At 36.7% G+C, this 12,199-nt stretch overlaps 1 protein-coding gene across 2 annotated transcripts; it reads left to right on the forward strand.

Annotated features, from left to right (window-relative positions):
• The first annotated feature begins 4,974 nt into the window (after positions 1–4,974).
• On the forward strand, positions 4,975–9,410 carry LOC137238012 (clarin-2). 2 transcript variants are annotated; one of them, XM_067762505.1, is made up of 4 exons: positions 4,975–5,270; positions 5,708–5,965; positions 8,167–8,254; positions 8,329–9,410. In XM_067762505.1, exons 2-4 carry the CDS (start codon positions 5,837–5,839, stop codon positions 8,781–8,783), a joined length of 672 nt encoding a protein of 223 aa, XP_067618606.1. In that variant the 5' UTR covers positions 4,975–5,270; positions 5,708–5,836; the 3' UTR covers positions 8,784–9,410. The 2 variants fall into 2 exon arrangements, with proteins under 2 accessions (XP_067618606.1, XP_067618607.1); XM_067762506.1 differs by lacking the exon at positions 4,975–5,270 and adding an exon at positions 5,365–5,615.
• The last annotated feature ends 2,789 nt before the right edge of the window (positions 9,411–12,199 follow it).

The raw sequence follows: 12,199 nt of genomic DNA on the forward strand, positions 1-12,199 counted from the left end.
ATTATTAATTTGTGACTGCAAATGAATACCAGATTTGAGGAGGAGTGTTGAAATTCTATTTCATGTGGCAACTCTGTTTTTCATTTGCAACTTGTAATCGCATTTTTTGCTTTGCGAATTCTTTCTTTGTATTCGCCATTTTAACTTACGAATAATTCTTTTCTATCTGTGTGTATCTAACCGACGTTGAAGTAAGTCGAAATAAACATTCTTTATTGTTCAGAAGAGCGGCTGTTTTTATTTTAAATTAGAGGACCTCCAACACATCGGATTATTGTTCTCGAGATTAATACGCGTCGTTTGACACCTCTCTCGATATTTTTGGTAGCGTATTAGCAGTCGACCCCTCAACTAGACTATTACCAAAAAAATTTTATCTCTGTCCGGAGATATTTGCATTTGAAGTTGGCGATTTCCATGTGGTTGTTTGTACCCCCAAAAAAAATTGTGCATCACCGTGGCGGTGCGCAAAAATACTATGGATCCGACCCCCGGTTTCGGAGGTACCCGCGGGTCTTTTTTCGGGTTTTCGTTAATATCTTTTGAACGCGTTAAAATTTTTCTTTTGCGCCTTCGGATTATTGTTCTCGAGATTAATACGCGTCTTTTGACACCTCTCTCGATATTTTTTGACGCGTATTAGCAGTCGACCCCTCAACTAGACTATAACCCTTTTTTGGATACTCGGGTTTTACACACGGGTAGAAAACTTAAGGCCAGAAAAAAGTACAAGGACATTAAGTTTGACCTTTTGATTATCCGATCTGATGATTTTAAAAATCAAGAAAGTTGATTGTAAGTTTTTGCAGAACTTCAAAATATAAAAACGTCGACTTTTACACTTTCTCAAGCGATATCCTTGATTTTTTTTTAATTTCTTCTATAAAATTTTGAGGCATCGCTGAAACGCTATGGAAATTAAACTGAATGTTGTTTTTGAGATGAAGATTCTAAAAGTATAAGCAAAACTAATATGTCCCTCCAGTACTCAAAACTATCATCAATCAATTTAGCGATCCTTTTTTTTGTCATTTTCAATATTGAGAGTTTTTGCTTATAGCTTTTTGAGGCAACTGAGTATTGAAATTTGGATTATGCACGATAATAGCCTATCAGGGACTAAAAATACCTAGGGCTTCAAATTCGATGTGCCCCTTTCAGTTTTGAAAGTAGAGACAGAAAAGTGGAAGCGCTTCGTTGCGTAAATTTTTTTCAGGAACATGTTTTTTTGTGGGCACAGCTACAATTTTACTTTTATCACTTCATACCCGTTTGTTAATTTTTTCTCTACAACACAGTAGTATACCATCAATTGTCTCATCTTGGAATATTCACGCAAGAAAAGTTATTGATGTTTGTACATGGGGCAAATATACGAAATTTTCGACAAAAATTGGCAATCGTCAAAAAGTGTAGAAATATTTATTTTTTTTTTTTAACCAGGTTTTATTAAAAGTACATGAAAAGAAACACAGATTTCGTACAAAAAAAAAAATCAATTAACTTTGCTCTGTGTACAATATTAATGTTTTAATGAAGTTCAGTGCTTACATTACTTTTTTCATGTAATAGCCTTAAGACGTGGGAATATCGATATGACAACTACAGTAAGTTAAATGTCCTTAAAATACCTTTTGTTTGATATCCATATTGCAGGTAAAAAAAGGTTTGACGGTTGCCCGGTTTCATATTTTTGCCGATATCTCTAAAACCGGGTTTCGGGTTTCCACCAAATTTTACCTAAATATACCCCACATAGATATGTACATCCTGATAAAATTTCAACAAAATCGGTTAAGAAGTGTTTAAATAAGTAAACAAATTTATGGTTTTCTGGGTTTATATTTTTATCAATATCTCCAAAACCGGATATCGGGTATTAGAACTTTTTTACCTGAACATACTTCGTTCACATATCTATATGATTTTAAAGTTTCAAAAGAATCGGTAGAAAGGTGTTAAAATAAATGTGTTGCAAACTTTGCAGTAAAAAATATTTGGCGGTTATTCGGTTTTATATTTTTACCGATATCTACAAAACCGGGTCTCGTGTACCAAAAAAATGTTACATAGCTAACAGCTGCATATATCTCCATATTTTGTTAAAATTTCGATATAATCGGTACAGAAGTATTGAAATAAATGTATTTTAACATTGCGACCTCAATTTATATATATTTTGCTGGATCTTTTGACTATATCTTTTTGAGGCATTATGTAAGACGAGTAACGGCGATGCACTATAGCTCCAATTTACCCCTCAATGTTCCTAACAAAAAGATATTTGCGTGTTACCATGTTTCAAAAAAAAAAATGCGTTTCTCCCAAAAAAATCAAAGTTTGGCGGATTTCCCCATATACTCGTTGAGCGTGTTAATTTATTCCTTCCGTATGTTCGAAAGATTCATCTCTATTTATATTTATTATTAGAATTTATGAAATTGTAGATATGTATTTATATATTTGTAATATTCGAACTGCCTTATGTAGTATCAAAATAATGTTTTATTCGGAACGATTATATGAATGGTTAAACGGAAAAGAGCTTTCCCTCTGTTTGCAAGAGCGCACTCATGATGAACTCTGCTGTGAAAGTCAAATCCTGAAATTAAAGTTCTTAAATCAAAGTTTTTAAGAGGTCATATCGACTGCTGAATCGAGTATCACCATATCTCGATATCTCCCTATCTTAAAATATTTTTCGAAAATGCCTCCAGAATTGTGTTGAAGAACGCACTTTCTCAGCGGCGCGACATGTAGCGGAACCGGCGCTTCAATTTTTTCCAATATGATCAAAGAGGATAAATATATAAGAGACGTCAGTTTGGAAGAAATAGCGAAATTCTCGCTACAAAACGACGAGATCTCAAACGTAATGCTTTTCGTTGGGGTATTTATTCTCTTTGCTTAAACTGTGACTGAAGAACTGCTCTGCAGCTTAACTGGAGTTTAAGCAAACTGTTTAAGCTTATCTAAACCAATTAATGAATGAAAAACTGGGCCTAAGAAACGAACGTTCAGCTCACACAATATGTAATTCGGGTCCTGTATTAAGGCCCAATTCAACTTCCTTAACCCTAACGACATAGTCGTAACCATACCCATATCCATAACAATCTCCAATGGGACCGATCAATGGTGCCTTAACCTAAAAATTGTGAAAATTTCATAAAAATGAAGAAAACGCAAAAAATTACATATATATTCCACAAAAAATAAATCTCTTAGTCATAACGTATTCAAAACAATGAATAAAATCTACAAAAAGTTATTAAATTCACCAACTCAAATATTTTTAGGTTATGGATATGGCGAGAAACCAAAAACTAATTGGTTGGCTATGATGTGGTTATGGCGCTAGCGTTATGGTATGGCACCATTAATCGATTATATTGATTTCCATAATAAAGCTGGAGACATTGGTGATTTATCGGTAACCTTATAACAGCTGATTCGACCAACCTTATGAGAATCAATGCAATCGATTATTGGTGCCGCTAAGGTCGTAACCGTATCGTAGCCAACCAATTGGGTTTTGGTTTACCGTCGTAACGTTAAACAACTGATTACGTTAGGGATACGGATACAGCGATACGACATACGGCACCAATGACTCCGGCTTAAGGTAGGTTCGATCAGCTGTTTTATCTGGTTATGGTTTTAGGGTTATTAGTCACCATTAATTGGCCCTTTAACACCAATCTCACGATCTACAGCGTTATATTTCCACGTACTTCTGTAGGATTGTTGGGCGCTCAAACATCAGCTGTTTTATCTGGTTATGGTTTTAGGGTTATTAGTCTCCATTAATTGGCCCTTTAACACCAATCTCACGATCTACAGCGTTATATGTCCACATACTTCTGTAGGATTGTTGGGCGCTCAAACAACAAATAACAAACCTGTATTAACATAAATCTCATGACGTACAGTCATGGTTCCATTATATGGTTGGCTCATCTCATCAGCTGATTTTATTTATGTCATTGCATGGCCGATGGGATTGTCAAAAGGAGATGGCAAACTCAAAATGGAACGAGACAGCGATAGTGAAATACGAATCAGGTGATCCAATCACTTTGGAATTTTGACGTTTATGCAGAAGAGATCACACTTTGTCATCATTCACAATGAAAGTGATCGCGAACATTGTACAGGTCTACAAGTAGGATATGTAGCATCACGCACATACACAGCCACGCTCACCTGATAAAATGCTTGTTCTTGTTCGTTTTTTTTGTGGATGTTATTTGGCACTGTTGTACTTCTTAGGACAAAAAAAGTTTAGCAGCTGCTATCGAAAACTGCTTAAAATTTTTTTTCTTATATTACAAAGAAATATACTTATTTACTTTCAAACGAGCACTTAATTACATCTCTCTTTAATAACCATATATTTTGGACAATATTAATTAACAAATTGTGATACTTTATTACCGGGGACGATTGCTAAAACACGACCAAAACCGTCGGGGGAGGTATTAATAGACGCGTTTTGGCCTCGCTTCCAATAATTCGAATACCCTTTCTCTTCGGACTATTGAAAACAGGACAAAACGCGTCTATTCATTTTTCTTTCCGCTTTTTGGACGGGTTATTGCAGTCGACCTCGGTTTCAAACTGTTTTTCGCGGAGAACTTTTGAACGGGTAGAAAAACTTAACTCACGTGTTTGTATTCTTAATTCTGAAATAACTACGCGTCCTCAGATACCCCAATTGAAGACTTTTTTATAATTTTCTGAAGGACCCATATGGGTGCACTTAAAATTTCCTACTAAATTCGTTCAAAAAAATTTACCATCACAGCAACCCATATCTGATATTCCGATCCCTTTTTTGATTCCCTGTGTCGCTTTCGACGAAGCAACCCCGGTAATTTTGACACTTCGTTGAGTGTCAAAACTCATGTTCCACGCAGCTTCCACTGGGTTCCACGCTAGTTTGACACTGACCGAAGTGTCAAACTGCCGTGTGTTAGAAAGGGAAAGAAATTGTTTCCCTCTCATACATATCAAAATTGTAAACCTGTACAATGATCGCGAATTGAGACACACACATCCATACGAATAAATATGATGCGTAAACAAAAAAAATATTGTTAATAACTCGATAAGCAGCAAAAAATAAAATAAGCTAAGTGCGTTGTTCATAGAGAAAACTTATAAAACTTATATTTTGTCGAAAATAACAAATACATCTACATACATACGTAGCGGTTAAGGGGTACTTGGAATTGGATTCAGGAGATTTACATACATATCTACTTGGTGTAAGTATAATGAAATAATTTTTTTAATGAGTTGAATACATACATATTTGCGGTTTTAAGCAAAACCGTTGATTTTTTAGTGGGTTTGTTTTTGTAATGTCATGGGATGAGTTCAAGTGCAGCAAAATTAAACAGCTATGTTGCGTTCCCATAAACTGGATTACCTTTTTCGTGGCCATTAATTAACCAGAGCATGTACATACACATATATATGTATGTACGAATATATAACATTTTATAAGAAATGAAGAAGAGCTGTTGAAATAATTTTTTTTTTTTGGGAAAAGCGAGTTTGTGACCTAAGTTTTTTAATATGTAAAAATTACTACATATCTACATATGTATGTGTGTATGTGTATGAAAAACACAAAAATGAACTTGTTCCCTTATTTATTTTATTTACTTTTATCGAACAAATTGAAACTCTCCAACCAAAGGAGTTCAGATCGCTGACTTCGTGTAAGGTCATTCCGTTCATACGCAACAACCGTAGCTGCTGTTGATGAACTACACATCGTAATTGAATGAAATAATCACGCCACAATCTTACCGAACAAACGAACGTCATGAGTATGCGCACACGAGCTCTAGTCTTTTCAACCTTCTTTGGAAGTTGCATCGCAATTGGTCTACTTCTGGTCAGTTTAACTACAAATCATTGGGTACGCGCATACCCGAAACGTCTAAATTACACAGTAAGTAAATAATTTAGAACATAATATTTATGTATGTATGTATCTTTGCAGGATTATAATAAAGTTTAGGAATGCGTTGTGATCATAAATCTACTTTATGATATCCGCACCCATTGTGCTTGGATTATTGATTAAGAATATCTCTTTCTTGCGGGTCGTTCCGGTAACAAACACCATTAACGACTATATATGTATGTATGTGTGGTTGAAGGGAATTGGACGAGGTTTTTAGTGGCGGGAATTTTGTTGCCCAGCGCACAACTAGTGCGCAGTATTTAATTTTACTGCCGGTATATTCTAAGAACTTAACTCGCAGTCCTTTCGAACAAAAACCACGCTCTATAAGTCCTGAACACAAGTGAAAGGCTTCACTGGGTAGGCCACTATTACGATTAGACGAACACATCCCAGCGGGTTAGGGGGTAGAATATATCCGCGGTAGGTATGCCTGTCGTAAGAGACGACTAAAATACCAAATAAATTCAAGGGGTTCGGTAGCGCAACCTTTCCAGGTTGCCAGCGCAATATATATCTTCTCCAAACCCAATTGTCTACCTCACCTATCCGTGGCGAATTCTGGTTCATTAACAACCGAGGCTCTGGCGTCCCCGAACTCCGAATGGATCTAGGGGGTGGGAGGGCATGTGATCATAACAAATCGTTCCCGAGATGGTCGGGCTTGGTACCGGAACGTACCGGATCTATATCCGGCAAAGGACCATCAACATCGATAACACTCCCCAAGCCTTTGGGGAGTGTCCTTATCGCTACAACAACAACAACAGCAACAACATTAGACGAACACATTCGTGCTAAAAAAATATTCTCATCGACAGCCATATTTGGAAGCAGAGGAAAGGGATACCTCCATTGAGTAGGCCTGAGCTATCGCGAAACAGGGATAGAGTAGACTTCTTACAAAACGGCCAAAATAGGATAGGCCGTTAAGCGCGGATGAAGCTCAGTACATTGTTGTTGTTGTGTTAAAAGTGCTTCGCCCCATGCAATGAGTGCGACCACTCACAAATTGTCATCACAGTCCTCTAACGGAAGTCCAAAGAAACTGCCAGTTTTAACAGGGGCGGAGAATAGGGAAATTGGTAATAAAAGCGTAGGTTCCACATTACAGTTGAAAAGATGGTTGGGGTCATTTGTCGAATGCAGGGCATACATTAAGTATGTTGGGGTTGATTCTGGAAAAGTAAGAGTTTAACCTCTTACAGTATCCACAACGAAGTTGAGCCAGTGTGAGTTATGTCTTCCTTGGTAGCATGCTTTCTTCTTCTGCAAGAGTAGGATATTGTATATTGACCTTCTTCCTCTTCTCCTTCATGTACCAGTGGCTCAAGGGCATATTTGTGTTTTAGGCATTAAAAGGATGAGTTCTTGAACCGGCATTGATGTTCTTTTTTGTGTGCTGATTTCCAGGTTTTTGAGGGAACCACATTCCAGGTTTGCATAATTGGGGAATAACATGGTTAGGCATAGGAAGGCTTAGGACCTTCTGTAGGCAGCTTACTCTCTCTAGTCTGGTGTGCATTAACATCAGCAGGGAGATGCTGTCGTCGCCGATGAGCTTGGGAGGCTTCGGTGTTTTGAAAACTTCCTTCCTGCAGAAGGAAGCAAAACAGTTCATGTGTGGATCTGTGGTTAAGTCTGCTATAGCTAAACGGCCAAACGCTATTCATATATAATATATAATACAGGAGTAGTATCGACCTTTCCGCATGAGGAATCGAGTGTAACCACTAAAGACTGCCACTGCGTTTTCATGACAGCCGGGTACCCGACCAGGGCATATTACTGCAGTATAACCCTATTTAATCAGTAACGTCCTATTTCCATCATTGGTACTAAGCAGTGTGGAGTGTCGGTAATTGATTTTGTCTCAGAATAATAGGTTACAAGCGTTAAAGCGATTTTTGTTGGTTGATTTTTAAGCTCAAACTGGTCGTTTTCTATCTGAGCTTCATACCCAGACCTTCCTAGGCCAACAATTTACTTTAAACTAGCACGCTCACTTCAGCCTTTAAATTTTTCATCGAATAGTAAATGTAATATTACATTCGCATTGCGCCATAAACTCGAGTTACTGATCCGTTTTGAAGTTGAACAGTTTTTGTAAACTGCAAAATGGCCCATAAATTTGTGTATGGCTAATCTGAACGTAAAAACCTTATTTTAAATCGCTCATTTTACAGAATTCCAGTGGTGATATCAACTTTGGCTTGTTTTATGGTAACAAAGCTCTCAACTATGGAGTTGGGGTGCGCTCATCACCAATTATTGGTATGTGAAATATACTGTTAACGAAAGCTTGTACCATTATTATTATAGTTATTTTCTCCACTTTCCACCTCTAGTTTATACATTTGATCAAAATGGTCCAGAAACGATGAACTTCTGGCTTTGGCTCATAACAGCTTTGGGTACGGGCTTTGGTCTTCTAAGTTGTGCGATTTCCGCTATTGCAGCAGTGCTGAAAGCAGCATCTGCAGGAAAACGCCCTGGCACTATGATACTACTTTTCGCTTCGAATATATCTTCAGCGGCATCACAGGTGGTAGCCTTCATTTGTTGGCTTGTGCAATTCTATCAATATTTGCAACATAATGTTCTCGCAGCACAGGATCGTAATTGGTATAGTCATGGTTTAGCTTTTTTGGGATATAGCTTTTATTTAGTAATTGCATCAACGCTGGTTGTTATAATAAATATTTTTATATTGTTACATGCCAAACGTTCGGAGCAACGTGATCGCCAAAGACTTGAGCCTTTAAGCGAAGAAAAGAATCAGGGCGCCATTATGCTGTACTAACCTTAATACTCAACTAAATATTAAAGTTAATTAGAAAGAGAAAATCAACCTGCATTAAAATTAGTTTTTATAAACGTTTCTACTTAAGAATGATAAATTTCGAATCGCATATATTTAGGTATACTCAAAAATGTAATTCCTCAAAAACAATTTATATTTGTAGTTTATCCATATTTGTACGGAATGACTTACTTATGGCGTACTCTTCTCTGGAAAAAATGTTGCTCTCATGTTGCACTCCTAAATTGTAAGTTTTGACCTACGTTACCTAGCACTCTGCAAAGAAGCTTAATTTGTAGGCAATGGTCCCGATTTGCTTAATCAAAGCGAAATATTTTATCAAAGTAACACAGGACCTTGAAACAACCAACAGGCCCACATGATTTCCAGAAAAGAAAACACCATTAGGATTTAGGTGGATAGTATTTAAGCGGAGCACTGTATATCGTGTGTATCTTATTTTAAAAAGTATTACTCTTTACATTGCCTACTTGTGTGTTCGAACTTGCATTTGTAGTTTATCGAATATTGTTGTATCGTTTCTACTACATTTTATCTATGAATGCATGTATGTATGTAACTTTTTGTAAAATAAATAATTTTAAGTTTTACCGTTTTAATACATCATTCACTGTATCTTTTAATACTTTTGGAGTTGGAATGCCTCGAAAGAGAGCTCGGAGTATGAAGTGAGAAGGTAAATATAACAGGCAAAATTTTAGATTTGTAGAAGATATCGAACCTAATCCCGGTCCAGAGAAATGGTTTTGCTGCGTGTTCCGGAAACGAATCTTTTTAAGTCGGTCACACACATGCCAGTGTGTCACGTGCATAGGGTGGTTGCATCGACGCGGTGTTCTGGGCTAGATATCAACATTCGTCGACCCGGTCACTTTAACATCTTTACATCTTTTCTGGTAGCTTGCTGGACATGCCCAAGGCGTTCAGTAGTCGGCGCCTTAGCACCCCCACTTCCTTCTAGCAGCTACGCTGCTCAGAAAGCCACAACAAGTACCCGATGTAGCTAGCGCCCCACCGCGCCTTCAGCTCCTATCATTATGGTCCACCCCTGTTGAAACAGCAAGCTTCCTTGGACTCCCATTAGAGGATATTGATGACAATGTGTGATCGGTCGCACCTATTGGATGGGGCGAAGCACTGCAACAACAACCAGCCCCTGCCTCCGTCTTCTCCCCTTTTTCGAACACAGGTACACGAATAGGTCAGGGAAACATACCTGAAATCTTGTCTTTTAAAATAATACGATTGATAATTTATTTTAAGATTTTATTGTCGCTGTTGATTATTTTTCGACTTTGCTCTTTGAGGCCCTTATTATGAGGCAAATTCGATCTTCGAATTTTCATTCGGTATTATGACACTCATTCGATCAAGACTAGTGTCAAGACCCCATTACTGATACTTAGCATAGACTTGACTTGGCTTGAGAACTGTCACTTACAGTTCTGTTAAATGAACATTGCATGTTACTGATTACTCAAAACTTAGCAACACTTAACTTGACATAGAAGTCTGTTGAATTTTGATTTTCTCGAGCGGATTCTGAGCGTTACCGGTAAAATAGTACCCAGAACATTATGTATCCGAAAATCGTTACCAGTTCTTTTATTCGCGATTCTGGCCAAAGTGGAAACGCTGTCATCACCGAAGAACTCACCAATGTCTGTGGTGAAATTTAAAAGTTGGTTTTCTTCCCTTTATCCATGGCGGAACGATACAAAGTGGGTGCATGCGACAGCTGAATATAAACTTTTTTATTTGATTTGATACATCAACTTCCGGCGCAGTAAGATTTTGACATTCGTCCATCGAATTTACAAAAACAAAGTACATGCAATTTTTATTTATGTTTGTAGGTATTGTAGGCTGCCACTTTGTATGGTTCCGCCATGGCTTTACCGAAAATGTGTCACGTAGATACGAGGTTAACGAATAAACGAGACGATGTGTATATATCTACATGCATGCATAAGATTTTACATAGTTATATTGTAATTTATTCTGTAAAAGAACATAATGTAAACAAATATATAGCAAGAGGCAACACTTTTTTACTATTATCTTTACTTATTTGCGCTTACAAATCTATATTTTTCAGTTTTGCCTTTTTCTAAACAACAGCTGTTGGGTGGTTATTTCGATGTAGCCACCTACTTTTGTGGGTAAAAAATTATCCGGCTACTTTCGCGGATAGAATACCAAAAGGGTGTAAAAGTTTCCACATGATTTCGTTACCGTGGTGAAGAATGTTGTTACCACACTAGAATCGGGGCGTCTATGTAAGTTCTAAGTGACGTTTACATTTTGAGATGCCATTTGTTTGTTTCCATTTCATTTTGACATTTTGTCATACAAATTGACATTTATTTAAAAATAAATTTCAACGCTGATTATGATGCCACATTGTATGCGCCAAGTGGAGTATAATCGTGGCTAAAGGCTCCATTACTGATGCTTAGCATAGACTTGACTTGGCTTGCGAACTGTCACTTACAGTTCTGTTAAATGAACATTGCATGTTACTGATTACTCAAAACTTGACTTAGAAGTCTGTTGAATTTTGATGTTCTATGTAAGTTCTAAGTGACGTTTACATTTTGAGATGCCATTTGTTTGTTTCCATTTCATTTTGACATTTTGTCATACAAATTGACATTTATTTAAAAATAAATTTCAACGCTGATTATGATGCCAGATTTTATGCGCCAAGTGGAGTATAATCGTGGCTAAGTTGCCAAGTTTACGCCAAGTCAAGTCAAGTCTATGCTAAGTATCAGTAATGGGGGCTTAAGTTGCCAAGTTTACGCCAAGTCAAGTCAAGCCTATGCTAAGTATCAGTAATGGAGGCTTCATTGTTCGATAATTCGATAAATTCAACCGTTCATAAAAGCACATTCCCATGATCTGTCAAATAAAATAAAATCAAAATTATTTATTAATCTCTTTATAATTAAAAATTATGTGATATACAAAAATATAAGTAAAACTTTCGTTTTACATAAATTCATACATATATGATAAACGGAACATATAACGGGGTAGAGATTACCCTAGATATAAATTGCGATAATATACATACAACTCCACCAAGGACAAAAAGAACAAATAACGGGATTGAAAACTAATAACTCAATACAACATAAATGGTTGACGACATATACTCGGAAAGAAAGAAAAAAAAAATTAAATAAATAAAAAAAAGAATTTTTGGCAAGAGTAGACATTCGGCTTTTTCTAGAGCAGTACAAATACTGCACAAAGACAGCTTTATTGACAATACACAACTATAATACCTAACACGACAAAAACTTTCCTACCAAAATTAAACAGCGAAAAAAAGTGAATAGTGGATATACATTAATTAAATTTTACGGCTAAAAACGAAACAACATAAA

This window comes from Eurosta solidaginis, chromosome 1, assembly GCF_040869045.1.
Source record: "Eurosta solidaginis isolate ZX-2024a chromosome 1, ASM4086904v1, whole genome shotgun sequence".
In the NCBI taxonomy this organism is placed as follows: Eukaryota; Metazoa; Arthropoda; class Insecta; order Diptera; family Tephritidae; genus Eurosta; species Eurosta solidaginis.

What these genes read in the sequence shown, in the direction of transcription:
- LOC137238012 (XM_067762505.1), top strand. Translation starts at nt 5,837, where the DNA reads ATGAGTATGCGCACACGAGCTCTAGTCTTTTCAACCTTCTTTGGAAGT. An exon ending in CGAAACGTCTAAATTACACA is followed by an intron (nt 5,966 to 8,166) that starts GTAAGTAAATAA and finishes CTCATTTTACAG; the next exon opens with AATTCCAGTGGTGATATCAA. An exon ending in GCGCTCATCACCAATTATTG is followed by an intron (nt 8,255 to 8,328) that starts GTATGTGAAATA and finishes TTCCACCTCTAG; the next exon opens with TTTATACATTTGATCAAAAT.